Source organism: Medicago truncatula, chromosome 4 (assembly GCF_003473485.1).
Source record: "Medicago truncatula cultivar Jemalong A17 chromosome 4, MtrunA17r5.0-ANR, whole genome shotgun sequence".
In the NCBI taxonomy this organism is placed as follows: Eukaryota; Viridiplantae; Streptophyta; class Magnoliopsida; order Fabales; family Fabaceae; genus Medicago; species Medicago truncatula.
In genome coordinates, this window is record NC_053045.1 from 58767479 (window position 1) to 58781643 (window position 14165).

The window sequence follows — 14165 nt, forward strand, 5'->3', positions numbered from 1 at the left end:
TAAATAAGAAAATCTGAATTTCTTAATATTTATTTTAGGAGTTGATCAACATACGGGTATATGCACGTCCAATTTAAATTTTGAAATATTTTAAAAATTATGCATATTTTTAGTGGCAAAAGTTATGGTGCATAAGGAAATCCTTATGCACCGTGCATAAACACTTCATAACCATCAGATTTGATCTTACAATCTGATCGCTCCGTCGCTCTCCGACGCTGCAACCACTGGAATGATCTCTCTCAATCTAATCACTCTTCTTCCATCTCTCAAATCTCTCTCACACACTGATTTCGATTTTCGAATTCTCTCTCTTCCTCTGCGGCTTCCACTCCCTCCGCCGTCGCCGGAAAACTTCAACTGATCTCGTTCAAATTCCGAATGATCTCGATTCAATTCCGTTGCCGAATTTATCACCGTCGTTGATTCGTAAGCGTTGCAGAGAGTAATCGATTTTAAGAAATGGTTGGTGGTGCTGCAGGAGGTTTTGTTACTCGAGCATTCGATTCTATGCTCAAGGAATGTTCAGGCAAGAAGAATTCGAAATTTGTAGTGTGTTGTGATTATGATGATTGTTTGCTGGAAAAGTGTTTGATGGATTTATAGTGAAAGCTCAAAAAATGAATTGCTGGAAAATATTGTTGATGTTGTTCTTGCTGGAAACCATTCCCACAGCAAAATGGTTTTGGAGTGTAACTCACATAAATCATTTCCACAGCAAAATGGTTTTGGAGTACAACTCACAGAAACCATTTCTTTCCTCCTCATCCAATTGTGTCAGTCCAAAACTGAATGATGGCAATGGCTCTAGGTCCTTAGTTTTTTTTTCACCTGCTGGAAACCATTAAGTAAATCTAATGGTTTTGGAGTACAACTCACAGAAACCATTTCCACAGCAAAATGGTTTTGGCATTCTGGTACGGTGATTATGATGAACGACGGTATTGATGATGAGATTGAAGATTCCAGTGGTGATGATGATGAACGACTGTGATGATTCAATTTGTTTTCGCGTTTGGGGGTATAGGAAGCAATTATGTTGGGATTTATGCACGGTGCATAAGGATTTCCTTATGCACCATAACCACTCTCATTTCTAATGTGCTTCGAATAATCCAAATGTGGGATTTAGGTCTTTTTGAATTATTTGGATTGGACCTATGAAAATGAGCCTTGAATGTTTTTGTTCGGTTTAGAATAATTGTTATAAGAAATTTTTTATATTTTATCGTAAAAAATAATCAATATTCACTATCATAAGTGATAAAAAAATTTAAAAATAATTATTTTGGCTCAATTTTTTTTTATAAATAAAATTAGTTATTATAATTGTAAATATAAGAACCTATTAGCTATTAAATATAAGAAATATGTTGGATGATTATTATTATTGATATGATTCAATCATCATTATATAAAGTATTGGTAAGTTAAGAAATAGTAACTAATCATGGCTCATGAAGGCTAACTATTGACTAATGCTACCTAATAAAGACTAATGATTTTTTTTTTTTGAAGGATAATAAAGACTAATGATATTTACATCAATAATAATAAAGACTAATAACATTTACATCAATAATAAAGATATTATTTTGATATTCTATTCTATCAGTAAATGATAGAAAGAAAAGTTAACATAAAAAAGACAGCGTGTTTATAAGCTATTAATTTAAATATCGAGTGTAGAATTTTCAAGTGTATCGTATAAGTTGTCATATTTTTTTTATTACAAATTTTTCATATTTCTTTTTTTTAGGGAATTTTTTTTCATATTTCTATACTATAAACAAATTAAAATAAAAGAATGATATTTTGACATTCAATTTTCAACAACTTTTAAGAACAATTCTCTTTCATACTCTCATTATACTTTTATATCTCTTCTTTTTTCTCTCTATTGTTATTATCCAATAAGAATAGAGAAAAAAAGTTGTCTCTAAAAGTTGTTGAAAATTGGATGTTCAAAATATCAATCCTCATTAAAATAATAGCAATTGAAGAGTACACATGACGTTGAAAAAGTCAACTGAAGCACAAGAAACAACGTCAAAACAAATAAAATAAGCTTCCGTAAGCTTAACTCTAGACACTAGGCTACTAGACAAAAAAAAAAAACATAGTAAAATGTATGATCAAGAAAATAAAAAGTAAGCTCCGCGAGCCTTGTAAAAGTTAAAGTACTTTGACTTCCTCCGTTACAAATTATATGTCACTTTAAGAAACCTAATGAAAATGTTTAGAGTAAACTAGTATCAATTGACAAATAGCTGCTGTAATTTTTCCTATATCTTTCATAGCATTGTTTTCATCGGTGACTGGTGTTCCACCAACCAATCTCCCTTTGAAGTGAACCTCACATTCATTAGCTTTATCTATAGCCTGATTTGCAAAATATTCTGCTCTTTTTGGGTTGTGGGTTTCTTTTCAGGCGAGTTTTAGCATGGAGCAATTGTCAAATTGCCCCATCTTAAATCAATTGTTTTATTTACTATTAATTGTACATCCTGTATTTTTATATTTCAATTTATAGTCATATTCATTTATAATATATCAATTTTAATTTTAATTTAATGGGGATTAAAATATTTTGAAGGGACAAAAATATGTCATTTTTATAAGAACTAAAAACAAATTTAGTTATATTTATAAGCACCAAGAATATATTTATCCCTAATTAATATTAAAAAGTTTTGTGGATGGGATTAATATTACAAAGTTAGATACAAACTAAATTTATTTCTTTATAAATAATATAGTAAATATATATTTACGCCATATTTTTTTTAGCCCAGATTTAAACATGTCTATGTGTTCAAATTAAAAAAAAAATATTTTCATATTAAAAAAATTATTGAGAATGAGCTGGACCTATTAGATTTTTAAACGGGAGATTAAAAAATAATGTATTTACAAGTAAATTAATTTGAGTCAAATTATAATTGAGTAGGACTATAAATTAGAATATAAAATACAGGGTGTACATGTAACAGCAAATAAAACAAAATTGATTTAAGATGGAGCAATTTCACAATTGCCCCATGCTAAAACTCGCCTTCTTTTCAAAGATCTTATGCCATTCCTAGCATTAAATACCTCAATTGATTTGTACAAGTCAACACATTCAAGAAGTGCAACGTGTACACGAGTGTTACGAGGAGGAATCGTTGGAAGAAGTTGATTGATTTTGTTTAAGGTAGTCACTGATTTGTTTCCCATTACACGAAACATGATTATTGCTAACTGAAGGACACTTGCATCAGAGCTACTAGGATCAGATTTTAGGTATTGAATGCAAAGGGTAGAATTTGGAGTCTTGTTGCAAGTTTTTTTTTTTTTTTTTGAAACAGCCAATATATTAAGCAAGGTTAGCGCAATATGTACTTAACCCGTAAAGGAGGAAAAAGAGATAGAAACGAGAGCCTTATAACAAACGGCATCTCTCCACCATACAACAACTCGATAAAAAAAATATTATTAATCCTTTAAATAATAAAGTAAATGGGATAAAATTGAAACGTCATAGTTTAAATGACTAATATTTTGAAAGTGAAATAGTCACTCAGAAATCGTGTGTCCCCTTCAAATATAGGTATAGATGATTATACATTTTTATCCCTAAAAAAAAGATTATAAATTTTGACTAGTGTTTAGTTGAAATAGATTTAATATTTTTGAAATTATATATTTAAAATTGATGTTAATTAATATAGTTTAATTATGAGTTTTAATCTATCTATACTATACTGACTTTGAAATAATATATGGTTATATTTGAAGTATGTTTTTATTACTTATAGTCAAATTTCAAATATTTTTATTTAAATTATTGAATACATGCATGTATGTTGTTGAATTGTGATGGGAGAATAGCAAAATTATTTTCCATAATTTTTTTTTTGAATGAACTATTCTCCATTATACTTATTTTTATAAAAATCGTGGAAAATGGATTTTTTTTTATTTTTATTATTAATCATAGTGATAATACTAGTCATTTTAAAATCATCCATGAAGGAATTTGAATCTTTAATTTGTACTTTAAACCTCAAGTGTATCATTCATTATATTATATTAACGGAAAGACAGACACTAATGTATTCGTCTACCTGTTTTTCTATTGTGTCTAATTATATATTTGATCTATTGAATATTCTAGTTATCTATTCTTAACATCAGTTAACCTTAAAGAACGAAGTTTGAATTTCATATTAGTGTCATTGTTGTATGTCTACATATATATATATTAAAATTAAAATACATAATATGTTTGTTACAAAATCTCTAAACAAGCCTCAATACACAATTGTGTCAATTTTCTGTGTCATTTCAACTAACTATAAATTTCGGGGGAAAAAATGTATTTTTTTTTTGTTACAAGGCTAAATCAAAAGACCACGAAGAAAAAAAGGAACAAAAAAAAACTTCAATCTCAAAAAGAAAGTTCATGATGTATCCCCTTCAAGGATGTCCCTTAAGTCCCTGAGGAGGAGAAGCGTGAAGAAGGAGCTCATGGTGAACAATGGCAGAAGAGGAAATTCTCATACAATAGGTCTTAAATGTATCTTTAAATGTATCTTTTTATGGATATTAAGAGGGAGTTGAGTTGAGTGTATAGATGGTTGGGATTATGGCGACTAGAAGAGAAGACATCTTTAACGTTGATGCATTATCCATCATTAATTAATATTAGGGCCAATGACTAAACGAAAAGGATGAGAAATACCCAGCATGCTAGTCAAACAATCTATGACCACATTTTTTTTGCTTTGATTGTTGAACTCCGAGTTGGTGAATGAGAGAGTGAGTCAATATGTTGGTACCTTACACATAATTTTTGGAGATAACATTAACCCGAAGCTTGTTTGTAGCTTCCATCATATCCCAAACAAGTTTAACAAGAAGAAATAGAAGGTAGGTGAGGTGGCATTGAAGATAGATGCAATTAAGGCGTGCGACAATGTGGATTAAAGTTATGTGAAGAATATTATAAGAGCAGCTTGATTGCTACTTATTTTAACTATCCTATCAACATATGTATGGAGGATGTTCACTATCAAGTGTTGGTAAATGGTGAGAGTGTAAGTAAGGCAATAGAACACTAGAGCAGCTTGAGACAGGGTGACATATTTAACTTTACTTGTTTATTATGTGTGTTTGTAGGTCGTCCTTTTTCAAACTTTAAGATAAGTTTTGTATAGAGACAAACAAATTATGTCTCCCATAAGCTAGTTAGGATGTTAAAAATCAAAATTGTATGCTAGTCACATATTTTTTATTTGATCTCATATTGTGCTACATCTGCCTCTAAATATAAGACATTTTTGATAAATTCTTTTTGTCTATTTTTATAAGACTCATTTGGTATTTCTAAATACATTAATTAATTCTTTACCAATACACCCCCATTTATTTTATATATTTTTCTTCGATCAACATTAAATACTATGTTAAAAACATACACTAATTAACCCTCTTTCTTAAAGGATAAAATTGTAAAAACAATAGCAATTATAAATAAATTTATTTCTACTTTCAATTTTCTTAATTCCCGTTATTTTTCTAAAAAGATCCTATAATTAGAGACAGAGGTCATATATATTTTTCAAACTTTAACTTTAAGATAAATTTTGTTTGGAGACAAACAAATTATTTCTCCCATAAGACCAATAGACACAAGGTTCCATTTTATATTAGTTTCGAAAAGTTAATATATAAAGATGTATACATCAATTAAAAAAGGATTTATGTTAATTAGTGCTCCCAAGATCTTTGAAGGAAACAGAACAAAATCAATTGGTACCGAAAAGGGCATATTTTTAGACTTTGAAGAGGTTAAATACTCTCCTTAAAAAAAAAAAGTTTAAATACACAAATTTCAAAATAATTTTGTGACAATTATTAGTACTGTCCTTAAAAAAAAAAAAAAAAAAATTGGAAAAATATTGAGCCAAGATGTGAAATCCAAAACAAACAATTCCACTTGAGAACATCCAAAATAGCGTGAACATTTTTGCCTAAAATGTATATCATCTATTAACTATTTTTATGATTGAATTATTAAAAAAAACTATTGAGTTACATTATTAATTTTGTTTTTAAAAATCACTATTATTAGAGTCTTCGACACTTCAATTGTAGGCTGTTCAATACAATATTTTCATAAACTTCGATCATTTAGATCGATTATAAGACTATCTAACATAAGTCCATGTGAACTTAAATTCAGGTGAACAAATGGATAGGAGTTTTGTGGATGATGTGTGACATAGGAATATTCCTATGAAAGTGTCTTTGTTTGCGTGACGTCTCTTGCGTAACCGGCTGTCTTCTAAAGATATTCTATTGAGGTGGAATATTATTCATGCAAATGACTTGACTTGTGTAACCGGGTGTGGAGCGGCCGAAATAGCTACTCATCTCTTTCTTGATTACGATTTGTACTCTTCCTTGTGGCTTCTTGCCTGGAATTGGATTGGGATCTCGGTGGTTGCTCCTTGTCAGATCCGTGATCATTGCATTCAGGTTTCATTCATGGTAGGGATGTCGTGTGGTACTCACTCGTTCTTTAAGGTTATCTGGTTTGCTTGTGTCTGAGTAATTTGAAAGGAACGTAATAATCGTATTTTCAAAAATATGGTGTCTACTCCCTTGGTCCTTATTGAGAAAGTAAAGTTACTCTCTTTTTTGTGGTTGAAAGCTAAACAAGCATCCTTTTTTTTACTGTTATCATGATAGGTGGAGACATCTGCTACCTTGCATGGGGGTCCACTGATTTATGTCTGTTTTGCAGCTGCTCTTGTTGGCCCTTTATGTCTGTAAACTTTGATCGGTGGTGTTCTTTGCACTCCTTGTGCATAGAGCTTCACTGCTGTTGTTAGCATATATAGCATTTTGATTTGTGCAAAAAAAAGTTCATGTAAATTTAATTCAGTTGGTAAAAATAATGCATAATAAATGTAAAGTTCGAGTTCAAACTCTGACTATCAAAAAAAAAAAAAAAACTAACCGACACAAGTTTTTAAATTACATCATGATATTTATTTTTGGGCACGAAACCATCATAATGAGAATCTTTAGCACCCCAGGAGCTTCACATAACATAGTAACATATCTACAAATCTCAGTCCTTTGAATCGATTATTCCCTCCGAACTTTATTATAAGAAAAAAGTTAAATTTTTAATTAAAAAAAATTAAATTAATTTTTTTTGTTATATTATGTTACAAATTTTAATGTGTAGTTATTATCTAAAAGATTTTTTTACATCTCATTTAATGATTGTTTTTTTTAGTGGAGGCCGGGATTCGAACCCTGAACCTTACATATATTATGCATTGTCCTTATCAACCGAGCTAAGTTTACGGGAATATATTTAATGTTTCACAACTTTTTCTAGGATTAAAGATATACTCCATCCAATCTCAATTATAAATAACTTTTTACTTTTAGGTTCATTCATTATTTATTAAATAACCTAAAAAATAATAAATTATTTATAATTAAGATTAGATGAAGTCTTTCGCAAAAATATTTACAACAAATAATGATTACAAAGTTTTTAAGGTTTTTCTTCTTATAACAAGAATGAGGTGTAACCAGCTCCACTGCAAAACTTCATTCTTGTCCTTTATTCGACAGAACCACCAAACACGGATCTTTCAACATTTGGTAGGTTCATTTGGCGACAAGGTTCTCACGAACATCGTCAACTTACTTGAGAAATAGAAGTCAAAGAACATCAAGATAACAAATTATCAAACAATCTATTGAAATTATACAAACTATTTCACATCAACATATTGTTACACTGGTTATTACGTTAACAACAATTTCCTCCCCGGCCATATAGGCCAAAGTGAAATTAAACTTCTTCAGGTGCAATGTCACTTTATAATGAATCCTATACATATATTAATATATGCAACAATCATCAAAGAAAGACAAGCCAATCAACAAACTATTTGGTTCACTCAACCTTATCGTTAACGTTATGCCCCCACATTTAGTAAAGAAGAAAGAGACAGCCATTACTGAAGTGGGATAAAAAGAAGGCAAAGATAGAGATTATCAATACCTATCCACAGTTGGCTATTCCTAATAATTGACAAAATATGATATATATTTGTATGTCTGGATACTAAATAATGATGGTTTTCTTGTTTGTAAACATGAATTTGGTAAACATAGTTACTCTAAATCAGAACTAAAGTAATCTTTAAACCTCTTCCATTCACTATAAATGATAAAAAAAAATTGTTTTTACTGAATTATAATAAGTTTTACACCAATAAACCAACAATAGATTGATCTACGGTGTTGACCTTTTAAGCAAGTGGTTACGAGTTTAATTTATAATCGTGTTGAGAAAATTCAGTTGAAAGGAAAGAACACACATGTTCTCTACATAGATTAGTCATTGTTAAATCGTGGTGGAATCTTCGCTACTATAGCATGGTAAACAAATATATAATTTTTTTGTTATAAAATCAGTTTCATTAAAATCGCTCAAACATGTTATATGTATCTCTCAGTTTAACTGAGATATAAAAAAATAATACCTAAATGTCATGTTTCTAAAATAAAGAAATAAAAATGAAATATGTTTGGAAACCAAACACAAATTTAAATCCTTTTACAAATATCAGTAGAGGATTGAATTTTACATTTAACATTTATGTGCATTTTTTGTATGATAATAGATCTGTGGTAAGAGGAATGGAATACTAGCAACACTCTCTCTAATTAATATTCACTTTCTTATTGATTTAAATTATTGTACGTCTACATTTTGAAAATTGAACCTACACAAAGTGGTGAGATATACATTGATTTTATGCAATAAAAGGTGAGTGTTGTTAGCATTTTTTTTTTTTTTGTGGTAATGTGATTTTGTTGAAGTTATAAAGTGTAGTTTTTACAAATTTATGATGAATATAACATTGTGGTTTATTTGACATTGAAAACAAAGATATTACACGTCAAGTCCAAAATTATATTTTGTAGTTCAGACTTAGTTTCAACCAGAAACTCCTAAGACCATCTCCAATAAAACTATTTTTAATTGTGTTTTAAATGATTCTCGAATGTACATATGCTTCATTTTATATTTTTAATTGCATATCTAATAAACATATCTCTTCATTTCAAAGTCTCAAAAAAATATATGAATCTCACAAATAACTCTAGATCCTTATATTTCAACACTAATTTATTTATTCCATTCCATGTAAAAAAACACTAATACGAGGAAAAGAGGGACCATTATTATACAAGATACTTTCCCAAATAGACACTCGTTTAAAGTTTAAACAAGCCCTCTTTCCATTGGAGAAGCTCTAAATGCATTAGATTAGAAGACATTTACATAATTATTACTACAATATAATATTCCATAGACAACATATAATTATTAACTAATAGAAGCATAAATAGGTTTAAGGATTTAAGCAAACAAATATCTAGAGTAATTGTCTAACAATAGATGATGTAACAGCTGAAACATCATGCATAGCATTATTCTGTTTTGTGAGTGGAGATTTCCCATTGAACTCACTCTCACAATAAGTAGCCTCATTAGCAGCATCATTTGCACCATCTTCTGCAAACTTAGGATCCCCTTTCTCCAAAGCTTCAATAGCTTGAGGTATATCAGCTATCAAAATTGCTCTATATTTGTCACCACAAGAACTCAAAGCTTTCCTAGCTCCATTTCCCAACCTTTGTAGCTGGTGGATCTTATTTAATCCATCGTTTGCTTTTGCTTTCATCACTTTCACCATGATTTGTGCTAGCCCTGTTACATCACCAGCAGAGGTACCAGAATATGCTTTCAAAGACTGAAAACAAACATTGTAATTTGGTGTTTTTTTGCAAGTGTTTTCTATGAGTGATAGTTTTTCATCCTTTGAAGGGAAATTAGTACTTCTGCTTTGGATTGTTGGTAATGAAATTATGATAACAATAGCTTGAAGGAATAAGCAAAGAGTTAGAGGCTTAAAATTTGTCATTGTTAATTTGTAGCTAGAAATAATGTGCTAGGCCATTTTATAGGGGTAGGAAAAAGTTATTAGAGGTTGATTGTTGTCTAAAAAATATTAAAGTACAACTTTTCTTAAAAAAAATGTAGAATTACATGTCATCTTTTAGGATTCATATCCCTTATTATATTATACGATATCTACCATATTGAACCGTATTTTGCTTTATATATGATTGAGTGTGTAAAAAATTATAAAGCTGCTTTGTATATCCCATTTGGTCAAAAAGAAAAAATACTTGGTACATCCCCGTCTTACAACATAGTTAGTGGTTTGATTGTGATGAGTATCAAGGCCTAACTCATCTTTACAATACAACTTGTACGGTGATGAGTGTATCTTCTTTATAAACTCTTTTCAAAAAAATTATATATCCGATATGAGATTAAATCTCATCGAATGTTAGTCACTAACGGTATCTAATATCTTTTTACATGTATCTACTATCTAATAATTTGAAACTATACTCGTATCTTTTTAATAATCATATTATTGGTATAAAATATTCACTAATTTTTACCAAAGAATTTAATTAGTTGATCACTTTTAATAAGGTCTTTTTTTTTTTACCATATTTTTCTGCTTGCAAGGCTCAAATCTGAGATTTTAAGTAAGAGATCTGAGATAACTAGACTTGTACTATTTAGGAACAAAAAGTAGTTCCAAATTTTGAAGCACGTAAGTTGCATCTCACACTTGCTCTTTTAATGGTAGGTAAACCCGTTTTCTTGTTTTGAAATTATTATCATTATCATCGAAGCTTGCTTTATGTACTTAAAGACCCACCGTTCTAAGAGAGGGTCTTGAAATATCTTTCTTGTTATTTTAAAATAATAACAAGTACCAAACAAATTTTGAACAAAAAGTACCAAATTTCTGTTTACTTTTTGAAAAATAATATTTATTTGTATTTGTGTTCATTTCACTTTTTTCATTCAATAGATTAATTCCTAGAATTCCACTGTTTTAAGATAAATAACTTAAAAAATTGAAGTTTAAACTTTAACATCTATATATTGCAATGCATTGCTCATATCAAGGGAGTTATACTCACATGATTGTGTTTATTTTTCTTTATTAATGAGATTTTTTTTTTTTTTTGAATGGCAAAATATATATATAAAAGGTTAAAGTAACTGTACAATAATCACCACCGAAATCCCGGGGGCGCTCACAAAACCTGCAGAACAACCCCCAAGGAAAACACCCTAGCCCACCAAAAACCAGGTGGGAGAAGACTAAATAAAAACGAGCCACACCCAAAGGAAACGACCCCAACACAAGCAAACACAGCAAGGACAAAAGAAAAAAAGGGGGATCCTAAGAAGCCAGGCCGAAAAGGATGAGGCAGTGAACTACCCCCCTGCAAACCCAGGAAAAAAAAACCCAACTCCCTACCGCTGCCAACAAAGGACAGGTTGCACCTCCCACTCATGGAAAAAGCAAGAACTAGCAGGACACTTAGCCAGGAACCACTTCCAAGCTAAGAGTTTAGCCTGATCCATCACAGACTCCTCTCTGAGGGCGCCACCAGAAAAGATAAGGTCATTACGGGACGTCCAGATGGTCCAAATAACAGCATGCCAAACCAGGAGCAAACCTAACCTAACTCTCTTCCCCCTCCTAAGCCCGTAAAAGACATGAACTGTTGTGCTAGACCTTGGGGAATCACAAACTCCCAACCCAACCACCTAGCCACCTGATACCATACCGGAAAGATCACGGGACACTCAAGGAACAAGTGCACAGACGACACATTAATACTATGAGCCCAGGACCACACATCACCCCTTTCCACCCGAGCCTGCCTCTCATCAACCAAGAGTAAATCATTGAGGAGATTAGTTTCCCAGACAAAGAAAGGCCTCCTCCACCTTAAGTCCCAAACCAAAACACTCTCATCCCACTCTCCTAACATAAGTGAACTTCTTGAAGTGAATTATTATGATAGAGACAATATAAAATAAATGCATTCTCCAAATCTCATTTACAGAACCTGATCAATGGAAATAAAAGGTCGTTATAAAATAAAACTTATATTAGATAAGGATTACTTTAGAAATGTGATCAATAAAAAAGTAAAAGTGATTACATTTGCTTAAGCACAAGTGGATAAACGAAAGTTCATGTATTTAGATCAAATTTTAAACAATATATCAAATTTTGCTTACAATTTTAAACCAAGTATATCAAATTTTGCTTATATTTTGTTAAAGAGGAAGTATTAATTTTCCTTTTTGTTACAGAGGGAGTATTTAAGACAATCAAATGTCATTCACCTATTCCTACTCTTATAATCATTTCTTGGTGCCAAAAAATCAATATAGGAGTATGAATAGGAGAAAGACCTTTAAAGGAGAAGGACCTTTAACTTTTCTTGGCGCCAAACAACTTTAATTTTACTTATAAATGTATTATTTTGAAAGTAAAGTTAAAACTCTTTGGCGATTTCATATATTTTTTTAACTTATTATCAATCTCTAATTTAAAAAATATTTGATAGTAATAAATTTTTTATAAAAAATGCAATCATTTCAATAGAATGAATGAAATAAGTTTATTCTCATCCCTAAATAGAAGTAAGGTTTTAAAAAATAAGTTTATTTTAAATAAAAAGTATAAACTAGTATATTTTCTTCATGAAAATTTATTTAGAAAATAAATGAATAAAATTTTAGTTTGAGTTTTGAGTGAAATAATTCTTAAACAGATTTTATTTCTCAACTGAGTTTCGAATTGCTATGACCTATAGAAACCATATGATTAATACAAACAAATATAAACTACATTCATCATTAAAATTTATTTAGAAGATCAATGAATATCTAAATATCAATTACCTCACACTTAAATTCAATTAATTTTATTTACTTTTTTTATGTTCTGTCTCAAGTAGGTCATTTATGCTTTCAAAACGTTAATTTAACCTTATCCTCGTGGGCTTGGCTCGGTTGGTATGGACAATGCTTAATATATGCAAGGTCTAGGGTTCGAACCCTGACCAGCACAAAAAAATAAATCGTTAACTTAACCTTCTTTTAACGTAGCCCGTTACGGTGATTATGCGTATGTCTTATGCGGTTGTAGTACTCTTGTAAAACTTGTGCCTCAATATTTGTCTTATGAGTTGTTTCCTTTTGCCTAGAGGCACATGAGCTTGAAAGTTTTTTTTTTCTTTGAGAGTAGCTTGAAAGGTTAATATGTAATTTTTGGTGCAGTAACTAGCAAAGGAGAATAAACTTGTATAAGTGGGAGTCTTTCTTCATTGAAGCTCTTTTTTGTAAGCAAGTAGGCAGGTGGTATTTCACATGAGACACTTGAAAATCTTCCCACCATGGAAAAGTTATTTTTAACCATCAGATTAAATGAAGTACATAGTTTTATCATAAACACTCAACACACTATCTCTCACCACTCTTCTCTTTCCTCCATCCCCAACAACAACATCACAATCTATGGACATGGCTGGATTGCTACATCTATGGCGTCAACAACATCAAGTTGTTCTTCTTCTTAAAAAAAAACATCAAGTTGCTCGTCTTCACTTTCTCCATTCTCTTTCTATCTTTTTCATCTTCTTCAATGGTTCAAATAAACTCAATCTTGGTGGCAATGTTAGACTCACATTGTACAGAACTAGCTGAACTTAAATTCAAAAAACGAAAACATTTCAAATATAAAATGATGTTATCCCAACACGAATTAATGGATCTATATTACGAAATCTTAAATCTTAAATTTCTTCAGATTTTGAGGAATGGGTTTGAATATATGAAACAATATTGTTGTTGTGTTTAGATTGAATATGAGATTGAAATAGAATTTGTATTTTGTTTTGGATCTATGAACACAATTTCTTCTGAACAAAAGATGCAATTGGGAAGGGAAGAAGGAGATTTGGGAAGGTGGATTAGATGTGTTGCAGATGGTGGATGAGTGGGGATGGATGAAAGAGAAGAGTGATGAGAGATAGTGTGTTGAGTGTCTATGATAAAATTATGTACTTCATTTAATCTGATGATTAAAAAATAACTTTTCCATGGTGGAAAGATTTTCAAGTGTCCCCCATGTGAAATGCCACCTGTATCAAACCCTACCCATTTTTGTGAACCAAAATAGACAATA

The 14165-nt window shown here is 30.5% G+C and overlaps 1 protein-coding gene across 1 annotated transcript; it reads right to left on the reverse strand.

Moving 5' to 3' along the window:
* Window positions 1-9244: 9244 nt before the first annotated feature.
* On the reverse strand, window positions 9245-10209 carry LOC11421865 (cell wall / vacuolar inhibitor of fructosidase 1). Its single transcript, XM_003609768.4, has one exon. It carries the CDS (start codon window positions 10008-10010, stop codon window positions 9462-9464), a length of 549 nt encoding a protein of 182 aa, XP_003609816.1. The 5' UTR covers window positions 10011-10209; the 3' UTR covers window positions 9245-9461.
* Window positions 10210-14165: the final 3956 nt, after the last annotated feature.

Excerpts from the sequence above, each read along its gene's own strand:
- LOC11421865 (XM_003609768.4), bottom strand. The coding sequence starts at position 10,010 with ATGACAAATTTTAAGCCTCTAACTCTTTGCTTATTCCTTCAAGCTATT.